Source organism: Crinia signifera, chromosome 1, assembly GCF_055691185.1.
Source record: "Crinia signifera chromosome 1, ASM5569118v1, whole genome shotgun sequence".
In the NCBI taxonomy this organism is placed as follows: domain Eukaryota; kingdom Metazoa; phylum Chordata; class Amphibia; order Anura; family Myobatrachidae; genus Crinia; species Crinia signifera.
The window spans coordinates 264,083,640-264,104,538 of NC_139217.1; the positions used below are offsets into that span (position 1 = coordinate 264,083,640).

Here is a 20,899-nt window from a genome sequence, read left to right on the forward strand (position 1 = left end):
CAATACCTAGGGAAATACCATAGCATAAGAACAAAAAGGGAAGTATCCAAGATTGCATGTGGTTAAAGAATTTAATTGTCAAGAACGCCTTGCAGAACTTGAGCTCCAAACTGCGGCAGAGATACATTGAGCTCATAGTGTCTTGCGAACGTGTGAAATGATGACCACGTAGCTGCATCACTTATGTCCTTTATTGAAGCTTTCGCCTTCCAAGCCCAAGGCACAATCCCCACTGCCCTGGTGGATTGTGCCTTAATCATGGAAGGAATTTCCTTCCCTTTGATAGACAAACGTTATCAATTCTCTTATCCATCTTGAGATGGTTTGCTTAGTTGGAAGTAAAACTCTTCTTTTAATCTGTCCAGATATGTAGTAATCCCTCTTACTACACATCTAAGTTGTGCCACAACTCCTCCTCATTATTATTATTTTAAGGATTTGGGTAGAAGGCTGGCAGTGAAATCTCCTGATTAAGGTGAAACTATAAGACAACTTTGGGTAGAAAGTGCGGGTTCGTTGATAATACTACCCTATCAGGCATAATTTTCAAATAGGGTTCCTCCTATCACTAAAAATAAAAGCCACGGTGTGTATTATCACGGCGCCCACGATATTCAGTCGTATGGCATTGTATTCCATTTAAAATTGTATACCATTGTATATGGCATACAATGCAATGAGATGCGATTTTAAATTGTATATACAATCTTTGATTGAATAAGCACCTTAATAGGTGCTTACAATGTTAAATGCACCCCCACGACACTGCCACTATCAACGCCAACCCAAAGCGTGGCGAGCGCAGCGAGCCCGCGAGGGGCGGCGGTACGCGTCCTCCGACCTTTTCATACCCTTACTATCCACGTCGGCGTGGAGTTGACTTTATATAGTGTGGCGAGCGGACGTGGAATAATGCGCGGCCGCTCGCCACACTATATAAAATCAACTCCACGCCGACGTGGATAGTAAGGGTATGAAAAGGTCGGAGGACGCGTACCGCTGCGCTCACCACGCTTCGGGTTGGCGTTGATAGCACGGGTGGCGTGAGGGTGCTTTTAACATTGTAAGCACCTATTACGGTGCTTATACAATTATTTATCTTATAGGGGGCACATTTAACATTGAAAACACCCATTAGGGTGCTTATACAATTTAAAATCTTATACCATTGTATATGCCATACAATGGCATACAATTCGATGGTATACAATTTGAAATTGTATAACATCTGCTAACATTGTATCGCATCGCATACCATCGTATGCGATGCGATGGGCGCCGTGATAATACACAAGTACCAAAACCACTAATCCTTCAGAGTAAGAAAACATAAGGCTCACCTCACAGGGGCACTATCAGTCCTAGGGGGTGGAAGGCAGATCCATCTTATGCACACAGCAATCCTGCATAAATGTATATCTCTATCTCTATCAGCAATAGTAAGACATAAAAGCTCCATTTGTAAAAGGAATGCCTCCTAATAGGAGGTCCTACCTTTCCAGGTACACTGCTCACTTCACTCTGCCAACAGCCTCCGGAAACAGAGACTCCTTTGCTAATTTAAATAGTATCTCCTCAATTGCAGAGCGCGCTCCCGGAAGTATTCTGGGAGATGTATGTAGTCTCCCACTCCAGCTGCCGCCGTCCGCTCGTGCTGCAGAGCACAGCCTTCTGGGACCGGTTGTAGAAGGGGAGACCCTCAGAACTGCTGCCGCATGTGCCAAAAACGTAATGTCGCGCAAGGCATTCTGGATAGTGTAGTCTGGTCCACATGCTGCTGGAGCCTGAGCAATCCACAAGTACTTTACAGGGAGAACCAGCTTCAGCGTGTGGCTTCTTCCACCACAGAGGAAATACAGCCCGCATTAGCAAGCTCCTTATCTGGACATTTGGCCAGATGGATGACATGGACAGGATCACCACAGGGGTCACACAGCCATGCTGCTTCCCACCAGAAGGAGCCCTGTGTAATGAGGTGAGCCCAAAACAAAAGTAACACTGCCTGTCCTATCTACCTAACAAGGAGACAGGAGAAAAAGGACATCCAGGAAAGGGAGGAGCAGGGATTTATACCAAAGGGGGAGGTTCCTGAGGAAAAAAGGTTGTGGGATGAAATTCCTAGGTATTTGCTGCCATGGGGGATCGTAGAAGAAAATATTAAATGTTTCCAGTCTTGTCCTTCTAATGAACACAATAGAAATGTTTAGTTTTAATTCTTCAGTTTGCTCAGAGGCATTTATTAAAAATATTGGCTTAGACAATCTGCTATATAGCACAAAACAACCCTTCACAAGTTACATTTGAAATGAACTCGGCAAAAACAGTACAGGTAAGCACGTTCTCCAATGGGGCACGTTCCTGCCACACTAAAACAACTGATGCAATGTTTACTGCCAACATTACAGGTTAACACATCATAATTTTCTTCAGCCTTCTGCCAATGCCTGGATTTACTTTCCTTTGCAATTCTGAACATCCTGGCTTGGCTACGGAGGCCCAGTGCATTAAGCACTTCACAATGTATAAGGTGTGCTAAGATCATGTGGCCCACTGTGCAATCTATCAGACCCTAGTGCCTCCAGATGTAAATATTGTGCATGGAGCATAACTTCCTGACACTTCTGCACACTAATGTGCTTTAGATAGAATATTTATTATTGTATATACAAACTTTATGCATCAATTTCACATAGGTACAATTAAATAGAATACGGGGCACTGGGCATATCTTTGTCTCACCCCATTAATTACTTCATTTATTCTAACTAAAATAATAAGCCCATATCAGGCTGTGCATAGTTGAGTTGTAACATCTGTAGAACTAATCTACAAGTTAGCATTTAGTCAACTCAAGACACGTTTTTCCCAGCAACTTCTCTACAAACATTGAGGCCGTGTACCAGAAATAGGGTAGGCCATGGCTGCTCAACTGCGACCCACCAGCTGTTGTGGAACGATATATGCCAGTAAAACTGTGGCAGGGCATGTTGATTTGTAGTTCCACAACAGCTAAAGGGATGCATGTTGAGTAATCCCGGCAGAAGGCAATATCCAGTGTCTTGCCGCTATCAACAACAAATAGCAAACTAATTAGCATATATAATTAACAGGTGAACAACCATATTTTACCTATAGTTGTAGACAAACAAAACAAGTTAGAACAGATAGAACACAAAATCATCTCCCAAAGAATCTGTCAACATATCGACAAAAAGATAGTTATTCAAATAGAATGCAATCTAAAAAAAATTCTGTGTCCAATTAAAATAATTATTTTGGGAGATGTAAGCAGCACAGATTCAGTAAAGTGTTCCTAGTGCGCTCTAATTAAGGAGCACTCTTCACTCATACCAGGCAAAGGCATATATTTAAGTGTTGTGCTCAAACAATATTTAAAAGGGAAGGCATCCTATTTATTCACAAGTAACCAATGATATCATTGATTTGCCCAATATCATCATTTTCTATTCCAGCAAATATTGATTCATTCAAGAAAATATATCCCTCGACTGACTACAAAGGACAGGCTTCCAACCCTGAAAAAGCACATCTTTAGTCAAATGGTTGAGATAGAGATTTTGCAATGTTGGACAATTAACCGACCAATAAAAAACACAAATTAAAAAAAAAAAAAAAACACAATATTTATACATCTCTGGCCAGAATGTATTTCCGCTCCGGTAGCTTTTGTTAAAGGACTGGCTAAGGAGAAGGACAAGAGCAATGACTGCTATTTCCAGTAGAAGACTGTGGATAGAATGTAAAGCTAGGCATTTCTGCAGGACATGTTTTTTTGGCTTTAAAACACAATATTGCACCAGGCCAAGAAATCACAGCAGCATGGCAGGTGATACCCACATGGTAAGACTGGAAAGTGCAAATGAGAAACATCAGCCTATGTAGAAATGGCGTTGCTATATTCCTACTGGGAAAAGATGCCTTGGCTTGTCCTACCCTCTTAAAAGTAGGTGCAGATTAAAGGGTGGTAACAATTGTCAAGACTATATATCAGCACTTGTTCTGCATCTGGCTTGAAATAAAAAATTTGTCTCAGAAGCTTAGAAAACATGGAGGGTATTCTCTTTCTTCCTTTGCACACTGTGCCTAGAACGGCAAGAGGCAAGTAAGTTTAGACATAGGACCAAATGCACTAAGCTTCAAAAGTGATAAAATGGAGGGTGATAAACAGACAGCCAATCAGCTCCTAACTTCCATGTCACAGCCTTTGTTTGAAAAATGTCAGGCAGGAGCTGATTGGTTGGTTGTTTATCCCTCTCCATTTTATCACTTTTGAAGGTTAGTGCATCTGGCCCATAGTTTGTAGTGTTTGTATTCACCAGTCAGCCGATTTTGTTTAGTTCAAATGGTGTAGAACAGGCATGTCCAACCTGCGGCCCTCCAGATGTTATGAAACTACACATCCCAGCATGCCTTGCCATAGTATTGCTATTAGGGAATGCTAAAACTATTGCAAGGCATGCTGGGATGTGTAGTTTCACAACAGCTGGAGGGCAGCAGGTTGGACATGCCTGGTGTAGAACATAAAACAAAATGTAACCACCTGTCAGGATACTACAACTTGTCTGCAGAATGTACCCAGACTGCTGATCGGATTGTGTATTAATGCACTGGTGGATAGAATTATAGCATGAATTAGGCCAATGTCTTGCAATGTAGCGTTCTAGAATTGTGTGTGAATATGAAAAAATAAACATTAAATGTTGTATCTGAATACTCAACTCCCACACATTCAAGAAAAAGTGCATTAAAAGAACAATGCCGGTTTCACACACTGTGCACAGAGAGAGCGAGAGAGAACGGTACACATACATACATGTATTATGCATATCTACTGCACAGTCCAGCAGACTTTATAGGACCTCCACTTGCAACCGAACATCTGTTCCAGTTTACGCACTTACATTCCATAAGCTGGAAAAGCACTGTGAGCACTAAATATGTATGCTGCAGGTACAAAAATATTGGCCTCTGATTTCTAACCTCTGATTTTTCGCTGTTCAGATTTTGAATACAAAACTGTTCAATTATCCTTCCCTGATCCAGTGGATGCAGAGTAGGATTATCAAAAGCGGAGATTAGCCATAGGGCCTCTTATCTAATTCACTGGAGACAAGAGTGAGAATGGTCGAGACTCCTAATAATATTGTCTGTCAGGTCTATCATAACTTGATATAGCAAAAAACAAGAGAGCGCATATCTGCAAGTATGTATAGAAAATACATGTACTGAACATAAAACGCCCACAAAAATCCTTGTTCTAAAATAAAAAATAAAAAAAATTGAAAAGATTATATGTCCTGTTACTCATTTTAATTTAAATTCTGGGTTGTTTTGTGGCATTTAATTTACATGAGTGAGAAAAACAAAACTTAAGAAAATCAGTCTGTGTGCGTGTACACACGCATGCACTAGTTTGAATGTGCTGCAGGCCTCTTGCACCAACAGTGGAAGGATATATTGTCTGTACAACTCCTGGATAGGACAATGCACTTCTCCCAGATGCGAAGGGCAACGAGCAGAATATTTGGAACGGAAACTCACTAGTCACCTGCCAGCTGCTCTGTAAATGCACTTGGCTGAGGAGCATTAGCTTCTGCCTGCAGCTCTGTCGAGACTGATCTGGAGAGATTACTTTGCTCTGTATCATGGCTGGTAACTAGAAATCTTAGTGGGTCACAGTCTGTGGAGAGTGACACATCTTCCACTTGGCCCTCAGTCAGTTTTTTGGGGCTGTTATCATCTGTAGCAGCAGGCAGAATAAGAGGAGGATCTCCAGTCTGCGTCACTGCTGCTGTACCAGGACCTGAAGGCTGGCTCCCAGCAGCTTCTTGAGATGGTTCTTCAGGTGGAGGAAACCCATCATTTTCTACAGGTGGTGTTGCAGCTCTGCCCATGCTGGAGTTGGAGTCTGTTAAAAGCACACCTACAGCCGCCGAGCTAGCTGTTGTTGGCTGAAGAGCAAGTCCAGTGGCAGGAGGTGGGGTTACAATGGATGGCTCAGTCGCGGTGTTATTGTTTAAGTTGTCCTGAAGACTAGTCTGATTCTGACCTGCCTGCTGGTTCTGTAGAAGCATTTCCTGGATTCGGATCTGCTGTAGGATGGCAGGAAGTTCATAGTGATGGAAGAAATAGATCATCGAGTGCTAAGGGAAGATAAAGCACAAAAGTAATCAAGACATGTATGTGCGCACACCTGGGCAGAGTTCGCTGTCGCCATCAAACACCAATATCATTTCTATCCAAGAAAAATCAGTTTTTGGGCAAAAACCTATGGGATCCAGGACAGTATTAGTAAATATTTCCCCAATATGGTAAAAAGATGCACCCAAACGCATGTATTAAACATAGAAGGACAGACGAGACAATAGGTGTTTACGCGCACTGAAGGAATTAATACAATATTATATCCACAGTTATAGCATTGTTCTGAGTATTGTGTTTTATCTCCTACAGGTGCCCTTAGACTAAAACCATTTATTAATTTATATTAAAATAGTCCATCAACATATTATATTAGAAATATATTTAATTGTGTAAGAACATGAATTTGTTTCAAATAGATAGATCGATAGATAGATAGATATGAGTAACGGGACATTAGATTGACTATTTAAAACAATACATAGTTTAACAGGTGCATAAGGTTGACAACTAGAACATACATGGGTGTGGATTATTAGACAGTCAGTCAATAGATCTACCCCAAGAAAGGGTAGACCGGGTCAAACGGTAGACACATGAATAAGGTCGACATGAGTTTTTTAATTTCTTTGGGGTGTCAATGTCGACAAAATAGACCCCCAATTAGTGCAACATGTACCCTCGCATGGCTCGCCATGCTTCGGGCTAGGTGCCTCACTACGCTAGGAACACTATTATATTTTTCCCTCTATGCCAATATTGATGGTGAAGGAAGTACAAGCTGGTTTAAAAAAAAAAAAATCACTTTCACGTAGACTTTTTTGGGGGAAGACCTATTGACTGTCTATCTAGACACCGTATATTTCAATCAACCAGATCCAAACATACAAGGACATTAGATCGACAATGATAATAGACAATGAAAATAAGGTACTTGTGTAATTTCACGGCGGCAGTTATGTAGTTAGCGTAGCTTCCCTGTCAGAATCAGCGTAGTCAGCATCCCTGTCAGTATACGCGTAGTGTTCTCACCGTCCACGGCTAGCCGGAGTTTACGTAGTTAGCATAGTCAGTCAGGTGTCCCTGTCAGTATCAGCGTCGTGTTCCCGCCCGTCCGTGGCCAGCGGGAGTGTAGTCAGTCAGCGCTTATTACATTGTGTGGGAACCATTGACCATTTTAACCTGCCTGACATGACAGGTGTGAATGTGTTCCTGAAAGAGCCCCACTATCCACACCCGCCTGAAGCATGGCGAGCCCCGCGCGGGGACGTGGTACGTGTCCTCCCGACTTGTTCATACCCCCACTATCCACGTCGGTGTGGAGTTGATTTTATAAAGTGTGGTGAGCCTGAAGCGTGGAGAGTGCTGCGAGCCCCACGAAGTGACGCGGAATACACGTCAAGTAATCCACGTCCCCATGCCTCGCTGTGCTCGCCACACTTTATAAAATCAACTCCACGCTGACATGGATTAGTGGGGGTATGAACAAGTCGGGAGGAAGGTCCCCCCTTTGTGCAGGAGACGCACGCGCTACCGGACCCCTAACCCTGTCCATCTCTATGAAGCATACACAGGCAGGGTCTCAGACAGATGGAGCGCACCCGGATGATCCTGCGTCCGCCAGCACAGGGGATCTGGCGGTTACCGGTGCTGTGTAAGAGGCGCTCACTAGGCTTGCCAGGGACAGAGCTGCAGCTCCCGGGGACAGTACGGTGACTAACTGCCTGAAGGGGACACTACGCAGGGCTGCCACAGTGTCACTACGCTGACTACGTCGCTTAGCCTACGCTGAAAACATAGCGTAGCCTGCCGCTGTGAAACTACACAGGTACCGAAAATAATTTAAAATACAAATAAACAGACAAAGAACAGATCAACCTAAAAAGGCGACAAGAAAAAAGACATATTTGATTGACAGACACAGGAAAAGGTCGATAAAGAAAAGGACTGACAATATAGAGTTCAACAAGAGCAACAGTAAGAACACAAACAGAAAGATGCAAAAATGATTGGCAATTAGATAATAGACAAAACACCACATACTTGGTAGCCCTGAAACAGATTGACTGTCAAACAAATAGCAGCTGGCTGTCCGTTAAAAGCGGACCACCGTACTCAACTTTACACATGATGCTACAAGTACCACACTGCCCTTGCATTTCTCAAAGCACCATCAGCTGCCCAGCAACAATTATCATTTACCCAAGATCCCCATCTGTTAATGCTGCAGACAGGTGCCATCAACACCCAATACACCCTGCTAGATGGGGCACCACTAACCACTCAATAATAGCGGGCCGATAAACTAAACTTTTACACATGGTACTTATAAGTACACCACAGTGCCCCGACACCCCTATACAGCAAGATAGTCCTAGCTGTATATATCTAGATAGGACACCCCTAACCCCATTACTAGCGGAACACCAAACTCTTTTAGACAAAGAACTACATATACCACACTACCCTTGCAAACTCTAGTAGCTCTAGAACAGCAACTTCTATTTACCCAGGGGCCCCCTCTGTTGCAGCCATGTGCCATCCATTGCCTCCTTTTAAGTCCAGCTATTTCTAGTTTTTTAAATCTAGATGATACCACCCCGCTATTTCTAGCTGTCTCACCAGACCAGGAGTCGCAGAGATATTCACAATCAAAGTGCGGGACAGGTCCATTGAATACTCTATGGGGAAACCGAACACTTCTCCTAGCTCTGATTTTATACCTTTGCGGATAGATATATCCACTTCCTCCAGACAAAGATTACTCTCAAAATTACTCCCGTTTCAGAGTAATGCCTCGTACACACATGGGCGACCAGCTCAAGATGCACATCTGACCCGCTCACAATCATGCAGCGCACACGACATGCTCACGATGTGCACCGTGAGCAGGTTCCAAACTGATCGCGACCCGCACCCGGGTGTATGGTCGCTATTCAGATCCTACCTGCTGCAGGTAGGATCTGAATAGCGACCAACCGACCCGCGGGGCCACGCATCGGATCGGACCGGAAAAGGCAAAAAAGGGCCCTCGTCGTTCGGGTGTGTACCCTGCATAACCCATCAGCTTGTTTCCACCCTTTCCAGAACCAGTAGAATGTAGGGATATATATATAAAAAGCAAATATACAGCCATGGCCAAAAATCGAGAATGAGACAAATATAAATTTTCCCAAAATCTGCTGCCTCCGATTTTATGATGTCAATTTGCATGTACTGTAGAATGCCATGAAGAGTGATCAGATGAATTCCCTCTGTGCCATAAAATTTAACTTAATGCCAAAAACATTACCACTGCATTTCAGCCCTGCCACACCAGCTGCATGAGATTCTATCATTAAGACAAGTGAGTGTTGATGAGGACAAGGCTGGAGATCACTATCATACTAATTGAGCTAGAATAATAGACTGTAAGCTTTAAAAGGAGGGTGGTGCTTAAAAATGGTTGTTCTTCCTCTGTTAACTATGGTTACCTGCATTGCTTTGCACAAAAATTGCATAGCAGGCAAAGATATATTGCCGCTAGTAAGATTGCACTTCAAACAACTGTTCATCAAGAAACTTTAAGAAGAGAGGTTAAATAGTTGTGAAGTAGGCTTTAGGGTGCCAAAGAACCACCAGCAAGAACCAGGACAGTCTCCTAAAGTGGATTCAGCTACAGGATCAGGGCACCACCAGGGTATGCATGCTCAGGAACTGCAGCAGACATCTATGAGTGTATCTGCACGCACAGTAAAGGGAAATACTTTTGGAGGATGCCAGGTGTCAAGAAGGGCAGAAAAATGCTATTTATCTCCAGGAAAATCATCGGGGACAGACTGATATTCTGCAAAAGGTGGTTTCATGGTTTGGTGCATCTTGAGAAATGCTTGTCTGTAGAAGGAAAGGTGAGCGCTACCATCAGCCCCATGTCATGCCAGCAGTAAAGCATCCTGAGAACATTTATGTGTGAGGTTTCATCTCAGCCAAGGGAGTGAGCTCACTCACAATTTTGTCTAAGAACACAGCTATGAGTAAAGAATGGTACCATCCTCCAAGAGCAATTTCTCCCATCCATCTGAAAACAGTTTGCCTACCCCCCATTGTCTATCACCAATGTTACGTCGTTATTCCCGACAAGGGAACTAGTGGCGGATCCCTATTCAATGCTGTCTTTACCGACAGCATTAATGAGGGATCACGGCAGATGGAGCCAGACTTCAAAAGCAGTTGCGGATTGTCGCGATCCTGGCCACAGATCGACAATCCACGTCTGTTAAGCACACATGCCCACTTTTTGCCAATCTTCAGGTGGGACGTTGAATCCCACCTGTTGATTTCTGTCAGGCCAAATGTAAAACGGGCCTCTATCACGACTGTTGGGAGGGATCAACAGCCGTGATCCGGGATTGCATACCCCCAATGCCTTTTCCAGCACGATGGAGCACCTTGTCATAAGGCAAAAGGGTACTTGTTTCCTAGCATGGCGCCCACGATTTTCATCTTATGCCATCGTTTCGATTGCATGCGATGCGATCAGACCCAAATTTTTTTTTTTTTGTGTAATCATTTTTTATTGATTTTCAGAAGGGTGAACATATCCAAGAAAACTTCAAACAGAGCATGTGATTATTAAACTGATCTCGACGCAGCGAGATATACATATATTTCACTAAAACAAAATCACATTAGCGTGTATTGGTTTCTTCAGGCATTTTTACATCACCAGTAGGACATGATAAACCGCAGAGGCCGCGTTACCACGGTCTACTGCAGTCACATGTATTTAATCTATATACATGCCCTCGGTGGTTGGAATAAGAAGGGGCGAGGAGAAGAAGAAGATAGGGAAGAGGAGGGGGGGGGGGAGTTGACCTTTCTCACAAGCGGGGGGGTTCATTTGCTATTTAGATGGTCCAGGCAATTCACTCTGAGCAAAGGGCTTTGTAGTCTTGTGTAGTCTTATACTCCATCCAGGGGAGCCATGTTGCAGTAAACTCTGTGTGTTTATCCACTGATGACAGCATGATGTCCTCCATTGACATAAAGTGGTCAATTTTGGTAAACCAAGCTTTGCGAGTGGGTGGGATTATCGACTTCCATAGGACAGGGATGCAAGCTCTTGCCGCATTGCCCAGGTGTTTGGAAAGAGAAGTTTTATAAGTGGAAAGTGGTGTGGGGGAAAGGTTTAGCAACCAAAAGGCGGGGTCCGCTGGGACTGGGGTGTGGAGAATTTCTTTTGAGGTCTTGATAACGTCTGTCCAGTAAGGGGTAATTAATGGGCACTCCCACCATATGTGCATGAGGGAGCCTGTGTGCTTCTTGCATCGCCAGCATGTTGGTGATGTATTGGGATTCATGCGGTGTAAGATAGAGGGATGCCTATACCATCTCATGATCAGTTTGTATTGAGTCTCCCTGGTTTGAACGCATATAGAGCTAGTGTGGGCCTTTATGAATATGGATTCCCATTCTTTATCTGAAATGCTTCGGTTGAGGTCTCTCTCCCATGCTCGCGTGAAAGTTGTGGAGATGTCATTGTCTAGGTTTTGGAGGAATTTATACAGGAGCGAAATAGTGTGGGTTGGTTCTGAGGTGGATATACATAGTCGTTCGAACCCAGTCAGTTCGCGGGATGATGGGTGGGATCTAGAACCCGTTTGTATGAAATGTCTAACTTGTAAGAACTTCCAAAAGTCCCTCGATGGGACTTCCCATTTTCTTTGTATATCTGAGAAGGAGCAGATGCTGGAACCCACCATCATCTGGCCCACTCTGAAAAGCCCTTCTATTGCCCATTTTGAGAAGTCTGAGATAGTCAGACCTGGCTGGAAGTCTGGATTGTTTAAAAAGGAGGTTAGTGGGCCGAATTCGGAAGAGATGTGTGGGTTTTGTCGTAGTGATTTCCATGTTTTTAATGTGGAGGTAATAGTGGGGTGAGAGACGGGTATGGAGGGGATTGTGGGTAGCCAGGGGAAGATTTCCGGGTAAAAGCCCATACACACCCCCTCTAACTCTACCCACTGCTTGTTTCTACGGTTTCTGGTCCAGTCCAGTAGTCTATTTAGATGAATAGCGTTATAATAGGTCTTAATATCTGGGAGGCGGAATCCCCCTCTTTCCGTATTTCTGATCAGAACCTCGCGTTTTATCCTGGGTTTCTTCCGCTGCCAAATAAATTGTTGGGTCAGGGTTCTGATGGTTTTGAACCATGTGTCTGGAACAGAAATTGGAAGGGCTTGGAGTATGTAGAGTAGTTTGGGTAGAGAGTTCATTTTAGTAACATTTATTCTCCCTAGCCAGGACAATTGTTTGTTATACCATCTACTATAGTCTGCTCGGAGCGATATAAGGAGAGGTTGATAATTTAAGGCATACAATCGGGTTAAGTCTCTAGGTAGGTTTATACCTAAGTATGTGATGTGGGAGGGTTGCCATGAGAATGGGAAAGAGCTCTTGAGTAGAGGGACCGAGGTGGGAGGTATGGAGACGTTAAGGATGCTGGATTTGGTCATGTTGACTTTAAAGTTGGAGAGGGAGCTGAAGCGCTCAAGTTCTTGTATGAAATGGGGGAGTGATGTTGCTGGTTGTGTGATTATTGCCAGCAGGTCATCGGCGAAAAGAGCTAACTTGTATTCTCCCTCTCCCACTTGTATACCTGAGATGTTAACATTAGCCCTTATTGTCCTAGCTAGCGCTTCCATGCATAATACAAAGATCAGTGGCGAGAGGGGGCAGCCTTGCCTCGTCCCGTTGCTAATAGGAAAGGGATCGGATAGGAAGCCGTTTGTTCTCACTCTAGCTGTGGGCATATGGTAAAGGGCCAGGATTCTATGTAGGGATAGTGTGCCCAGTCCGATGTGTTCCAGCACAGTCTGCATGAAGCCCCAGCACACCCTGTCAAACGCCTTCTCAGCGTCGGTGGAGACAAGAATAGTGGGGATTTTGTGGTGAGAGGCAAGGTGGATCAGATTGAGGATTTTGGTGGTGTTGTCCTTTGCCTCACGGCCAGGAACAAATCCCACTTGATCGTTATGGATCAGAGCGGGGAGAAATTTATTTAGTCTATTTGCCATCAATTTCGCAAAGAGTTTGATGTCAACGTTCAGGAGTGATATGGGTCTGTAGCTGGAACACACTGAGGGGTCTTTCCCTGGCTTCGGGATCACTGTTATATGTGCTTCTAGGGATTGTTTAGAAAAATGTGCCTCCGCCGATATGGTGTTGAAGGCCTTTAGTAGGTTAGGAGTAAGTATGTCTTTAAATGTCTTATAATAAATTGCTGTAAAGCCGTCTGGGCCAGGGCTTTTGCCCAGAGGCAGGGAGGATATAACTGACTCCAACTCTACCTGAGAGAATGGTTTCTCTAGTAATTCTCTATCGGAGGGAGATAGGGTGGGGAAGGCCGCCTTGGTTAGGTATTCTTTTGCTTGTAGGGTTTTATGTATCTGTTCTATTTGGGTGGGTGCGTCATGGAGATTGTATAAGGAGGAGTAATAGTTTCGAAAACATGAAGCTATTTCTGGGGTCTTAAAGCAGAGGGTGTCTGCGTCCTTCTTTATCTTACTGATAAAGGAGGCGGCTCTTTGTGTTCTGAGGGCCTGTGCGAGTAAGCGGCTGGGTTTGTTACCCCATTGGTAATATCTGCTCTTGCACTTCCTTAGCTCTAGTTTGGTGCGTTCTGTTAGTAGCTTGTTCAAGTTGTGGCGTGAGTCTATTAGATCTGCTAGCAGTGAGGGTGAGGAGCCCGATTTATGCATAGTTTCTAGTTTATGGATGTTTTCTAGTAGTGCAGATACTCTAGCCGCTTTTTGCTTTTTCATATAAGTGCCCAACTGTATTAATTTGCCTCGGACTACACATTTGTGTGCCTCCCATAGGATAATTTTTGACATGTCCGCAGTGTCGTTTAGTTTGAAATATTCTGCTAATGTGTTAGCTAATTCCGATTTGCAGTATGCATCTTGTAGCAGTGATTCGTTGACCCTCCACGTCCATTGTCCCGGGGTCTGTGGGTGGGATGCTAGGGTTATTGATACCGGGGCATGGTCCGACCAAGTGATGGAGCCTATTGTTGCGTCTAGGAGTGACGGGAGATGTCTATGGCTTACAAAAATGTAATCTAATCTGGAATAAGTCTGGTGAGGGTGGGAGTAGAACGAGTAGTCTCTGCCTGAGGGGTTTAGAGTCCTCCAGGAATCGGCCAGTTGGAGGTCGTGGAAGAGTTTCTGGGCTTTCCTGTATTTATGGGCAGGAAATCTACTGGCACCAGTGGATGTGTCGATATTTGGGTCCAGGGTCCAATTGAGATCCCCTCCCAAAATTGTCGTGCCCTCAAAAAGTGAATCTAAGTGTGACAGGTGTGAGTGGAAAAATGGGACTTGGTTCTGGTTAGGGGCGTAAACGACTACAAAAGTATAGGGTTGAGTTGATATTTTACATTTAATGAGGAGTATTCTACCGGGGACCGGTTTATGTATTGCCACATCTGTTAGCTGGAGATGCTTAGAGAACAGGATTGCCACTCCCTTAGATTTACTGTTCGGAGTGTTGCTATAGTATGCAGTAGGGAAGCGGTGGTTGGAGAGTGATGGATTTTTGGCAGAGAGTCTAAAGTGTGTCTCTTGGATCATAGCTATGTCTGCTCTCTCAGCCCATAGGGTCCTGAGTAAGCTACTCCTTTTCTCAGGAGTGTTAAGGCCCTTTGCGTTGATGGAAAGGATCTTCAATTTACCCGGTGTGGTCATATGTGACTAGGTCAGGTGTGGTCTGCGATGTGTTTTGAAAGGTCAGGGAGGGGGATTGGGAACAAGGAAAAGGGGGAACATGGAAAAAAGAAGTACATTTAAACATAGTGAATAACAACATTAACATTTGAAAAAGAAAAATCCCGCTGTGAGGCGACTGGCGGAATAAGTCCACCAGCGTCTCAGAAGGCGATAGAGCCTGGTGCGGGTGTGGGGTGGAGGGAGTCACCGTTAAAAAAATATTGTGTGATCTCCCGGTAAGGAGATATAATTGAGGAAACAAGTGCATCTTATCTAAACTGTTTGTCTTTAGTTACATTCTATGAGTTGTTGATGGGAGCAGAGTTCCTATAACCGTTTAAGTTATCTCCTTCTTGCCTACAACAAAAGAATTGTTACTTAATACAACCTGGAAGGTTAACTGGGAGCTAAGGTGTGGTGTGATAGTTACAGGGGTCCCATAGGGGAATCTCCTCTGTGGGGATATAGGAGTGTCTTGGACTATTTCGTCACAGACCTTCTCATAAATAACAATCACTTGATTAAACGTGAGATATTAGTTTAAGTTCAAACTTGGGGGACTTTCGTGCCAGGTGTCTTGTATGAGTATACCTGTAACGGAACTCTAAAGGCAGCCTATTCTGTCTCCGAACAAGTCTATCCGTTAGCATTCCCCCAGCTCGCAGGCTAAAGGGACCCAACCTCAGGTTAAATTGTGGTACTAGCATCGCGGTATTTTTACAAGTTCTAGCAGGCGGTGGGGCTAGGTAGAACTACTTAAACTGTTTCCAGTCCCACGTGGGTTTAGGAGTCAAAAACCTAATGGTATAGAAAAAATAAGAAAAAACAGTCCCTTTAGGGTAAAACTGCAGTAACATTGTAACTAAACGTTATAGTCACCAGTCCTGTGTCTGGTCCCATAGTAGAAGAGAATCATGGTATATATCGGCTGGTAGGTCTTCAGGTGGGGCTCGTATTAGAAGGGGTTGGAGCCTGTCCTTGTTTCTTCTTAGTGTGGCAGATTTCTTGCCAAGGATGGCCGTGCCCCTGTTGTTGAAGTGGAGGGAGTTCCGGGTGGTTGAACTCCCAGTTGGGTATGTCTGGAGTCGGTAGGCCTAAGGCTGTGCAGAACGTCGGGAGGTCGGAGAAGGAGTTTAGGGTGTGATTTCTTCCCCCGGAGGTTACTTGAAGGTTGAATGGGAAGCCCCATTTATATTTCAGCTGCCGCTTGCGGAGTTCAGAGGTGAGTGGTCTTAGGGCCTTCCGTTGCTGAAGTGTGTGCCATGACAGATCTTGATATATTTGAACAGTTGAACCGTTGAAATCAATTCCGTCTAATTGGCGTGTCTTACGCACAATACTTTCTTTTTGTGAAAAGTAATGTAGACGACAAATCACATCGCGTGGACGGTCAGCCGGCGCCCCTCTGGGTCTTAGAGCCCGATGTGCTCTGTCTAGGATTATAGATTCTGAGGGGTCGTTCCCAAGGATTTCGTTGAAGATCTTGGTTAGGGCATCTGTCAGCTTGTCCTGGGTGACCTCCTCTGGTAGACCGCGGAGACGTAGGTTGTTTCTCCTCCCTCTGTTGTCAAGATCTGTCAAGTGCATTTGTAGAGAACGGATCTCTGCGGATTGGGCAGCGAGAGTCTCTGTAAGCGAGTTGCAGAATGCGACCGTCTCTTCTTGGCATTTTTCCAATGAAGCTGTACGCTGGGAAAGCTGGGATAGGTCTTGTCGGACCGCTGCCATTTCTTGGCGGACTGTGTCCTGGATGTCTTGTTTCGTTGGGAGGGTTCTCATATAGGACAGGGAGTTTCTAATTTCGGCTAGTTCTGTAACCAGCAATGAGGCCTGGAAGTCTGCCGATGTGGTGGATGAGGTGTGGCCAGGTGGGTCATCTGCTGATTTGGCGGAGGTGGATTGCAGAAACGGTCTCATATCTGCCTGGGACATATTTTCTTTAGGGAGAGGCGCTTCACCCTTTTGCATAGCCTTTTTGCCTTTGACCATCATAAGCCCAGAGACCTAGGTTGTAACCAATAGGAGGGAAGCTCTCGGGACTGGGAAGGTTGCTTTAATTGCACTTGCATCAGTGTAGCATATCTCGTCGGGCGGTGACTCCCTGGGGGCCTGGCTTCTAGTAAAGCATCCTCACTTGGGACGCATCTTTAGTAAGGAAAACTCGGGCACCTCCCTCCTCCCACTGCGTCTCAGGCTGCCGCTGACCAGCAGTAAGAGGTCGGTTTACTATTTTGTCTTGTGTATCTTCCCTACCAGAGGGTGATCCTTTTTTGATCAGTGGTTGCAATTTGCCCCAGTGGACACTAGAGGGCAGGCTAGGATTACAAGTGATAGGGAACAGTCCTGCAGTTTATGCAAGGGCATAGAGGTTTGTTTTCCTTCTGTTTTAATGAAAGGCAGAGATTATAGAGTTCTGTCCCACTGTTATTTGTGTTCGATGCCAGGGGGTCTGATGGTGGGGAATGAAGGGTATAGCAGGTAGTTGGTACAGGGCTGGTGCTGTAGGGGCTTTAGAGTCTTCTATATACCCTGCTGCTCCTCAGCAGGGTTGGTGAGAGCAGAGGGGATTTGTGTCCCTTAAGAGGGGTTCTTGGTGGGGATCCCGGGGAAAAGGGTCAGAAGGGGGGTGGAGGATGTCTGCCCTGCAGTTCTTGTGAGGCGTTGTGCTGGGGCGCTGGTAGGGGTATATCCCCAAGATGGCGGTTGGAGGCTAGTGACGCCGTCTCCTTCCCCTATCCCCTCGTGGAGTTGACCAGGTTCCCCCGCACTCACCCGCCGTTTGCCTTCTCTTAGAGAGGCTTCCGCTGGATGTGGGGAGTGTACAGGTACGCAGCGCGCTTCCCTGCGCCGGGTCTCCGTCGCCGCCGGGTCTCAGTCGCGGTGATCGGATGGTGTGGTGGGGTCACCGGAGGCGGGCTCCCTCACCTGGCGTCTGGGATGTGTGTCCGCTTGAGTGTTCAGCAGGCTGGCAGTCTCGTCCGCGGTGCCGTCCTCTCGCTCCCGGGCGTCGTGCGGCGTCCCCGTCTCAAAATTTAGGCCCCGGCTTCCTCCGTGCGACCAGGCCGCAACCCGCGGGAGCGCTGAGAAGCACTCCCCGGCTCCGCGACGCCGGTCACACGTTACCAGGGTCTCTGTGCTGCAGGTCAGGTAGGTGGGATGCGGTAAATCTGAGGTTTTTAATGTATTTTAAGGCCAAAACCACTGTCCTGGTTCTGGAGCTCTTAGTGCGTGCGTCTGGTCAGGTTGCACGCCAGACCACGCCCCCAGACCCAAATTTTTAATTGTACAGGCACCCTGATGGGTTAAATGCACCCCCATTGTTAACGCCACCCCCACTATGAACGCCAACACGAAGCGTGGCAAGTGCGAGCCTGCGAGGGGCGGTGGTACGCGTCCTCCGACCTTTTCATACCCTCACTATCCACGTCGGCGTGGAGTTTATTTTATATAGTGTGGCGAGCGCAGCGAGCCACCGAGCCCGAAGCGTGGCGAGCGCAGCAAGGGGACGCGGATTACTTCAGATGTATTCCGCTGCGCTCGCCACACTATATAAAATCAACTCCACGCCGACGTGGATAGTGGGGGGTATAAAAAAAAGGTCGGAGGCCGTGTACAGCCACCCCTCGTGGGCTCGCTGCGTTCGCCACCCTTCGGGTTGGCGTTGATAGTGGGGGTGGCGTTGACAATGGGGGTGCATTTAACATTGTAATCACCCATCAGGGTGCCTGTACAATTAAAAATTCCATTGTAATGGCATGCGATGCGACGCAATATTAAAACTGTACAGTGCGGGTCTTAGGACCCAAAAATCGGGTCCCATCGCATACCTTAATTAGTGGTATGCGATGGCATACGATGGGCGTCGTGCTAGGAAACAAGTACCAGCAAAAGTAATAACTTTTGGGAACATGGACAGAAAACTCCCCAGACCTTAATCCTATTAAGAACTTGTCAATCCTCAAGAGGCGGGTGGACAATCAAAAATCCACACATTCTGACAAACTTCAAGCATTGATTAGGCAAGAATGGGCGTCCATCAGTCAGTGTGTGGCCCAGAAGAGGATTGACAGCATGCCAGGGAGAATTGCAGAGGTCTTGAAAAAGAAGTGTCATCATTGCATGTGTCGACTCTTTGCATAAACTTAATGTAATTGTCAATAAAAGCCTTTGACACTTATGAAATGCTTGTAATTTTACTACAGTATACCATAGTAACAGCTGTAATAAAAGTTTGAAAACACTGAAGCAGCAAACTTTGCGAAAACCAATACTGGTGTCATTCTCAACTATATGATTGATAGATAGATAGATAGATAGATAATTATGTGCCGATTTCTTGCAGCCACACCTTATAAAACAGGCTACCACATAGTTAACTCAATTGTGTTGAAAGATACAAACATGTGAACCACTGTCCAATTGACTACAGGGCAAGTTTTAAAAATACTAGAAGAAAAAACACAAACGTAGGAGCGGAATGCAGAGGAAAGGGCATAGGGGAGCCTTCTGTATATTGTCCAACTTTCATCACTTTTTATATTTCAAAGATGTTATCTTAGTTTAAATAACACATCACAATCATCATGCCATGATGCAATTAGGAATGGCTATCGGTACCAATTGATGGCTATATTGCAAGTGGCCATTGATAGTAGACAACAATACAATAGATGACAATCAATGGTTACACCAACCGATTGTCATCCCTGTCCTTTGACAGGACTGGCCTGTGGGGCAAGCATGACATGGGGGTGTGACCTTGCTGGTTTCAAGGGGCGGAGCTATGCTCAATGTATTGGCACCTTGTAAAAAAATTATATATTTGTGATGGTGTGCTATCGACGGAGCAAACTAACTATAGTTTTTTCTCTCCCTTTCTGTGCTACCTGAATGAAGAGCCAGGATGTGACCAGGGCCAGGCTGCTGTATTGTCCATTGAAGCGATAGTGGTAGGCATAAAATGCAAAATGATACAAGTAGAAGAACCTGGAAAGAGAAATGAGATTACCTTAACATATAAAAACAGATTATGTATTTTATAAAAATGAAAATAGTCATCCACAATCATATAACAAATATGGATTTGCCCTTTTCTCTGGATATATAAAAGTACTGTAAGTTATTGATATTCTGCTACAATAAACAAGAATGTAATGGTGGCAATCCAGGGTTCGGAGCTAAAAAAGGCAGCCGGTCATACACAAAATGCTGAATTAGGTTCATTAGGTCAACAATAAAAAGGTTGACACAAGCAAAAATCAGTTTGATATGTTTTTGGGGTGTCAGTTTTTAACCTCAGGCACATAGGCCTCCAACTAGTGTACAGCTTTGCTTGCCATGCCTATTGACGGTCGAATCAAATATTAGATACCAAATAAAGAAACAAAAAAAGAGCTATGTAAAACTACAATAACATTTGTAATTCAATATACACACTAGACTTAACGATATGAACAATATCGCCATCTACTGTGTATGCACTACTGTATATAGTTCATGATGCACACGCTCTCGCAGATTTTTAGCAATGTCCTCCACCGTATGTACCTGCAGGACGGCAGAGGATATCGCTAGTGAGGGCCCCCCTCACTGTTGCTCATGGCATTGGCAAGAGTGTATTCACTTGCCAGTAGCCAAGAAGGGTGCAAATATTGCTGGGTACACATTGCATAATGTGCACCCAGGTTTACTGCCTGTTACAGGTTTTTAGGTTTAGTACTCAGAACATAATCATAGGAGGAAATGTACACTGTGTATTGACAGATAATGAACATAAGGAAAAGAAGCACCCCATGAAAGGGTGACATTTTCAGCTGACCTGAGCCAGTGCCTTTTGCTGGTGTTCGTGTGACAGCAAATGGCATCATACTGATCGGCAAGCCACACTATAAGGATAATGTAGAAGGCAGTGGTAGTGTCATTGAAGAATTCAGACATGATGGCTTCCATTCCTGCCCAAAGAGAGAGAAAGGGAGAGGGAGACAGTGAGA

The 20,899-nt window shown here is 45.0% G+C and overlaps 1 protein-coding gene across 1 annotated transcript in view; it reads right to left on the reverse strand.

Annotated features, from left to right (window-relative positions):
• Positions 1 to 2,202: 2,202 nt before the first annotated feature.
• Positions 2,203 to 20,899, reverse strand: part of TMEM259 (transmembrane protein 259) — a 40,595-nt gene continuing 21,898 nt past the window's right edge. The window contains exons 10-12 of the mRNA XM_083182262.1: positions 20,728 to 20,860; positions 19,796 to 19,895; positions 2,203 to 6,164 (exon numbers count right to left, since the gene is read on the reverse strand). Coding sequence (XP_083038388.1) covers positions 5,562 to 6,164; positions 19,796 to 19,895; positions 20,728 to 20,860 — 836 coding nt within the window. The 3' untranslated portion in view covers positions 2,203 to 5,561. The remainder of the gene's footprint in view (positions 6,165 to 19,795; positions 19,896 to 20,727; positions 20,861 to 20,899) is intronic.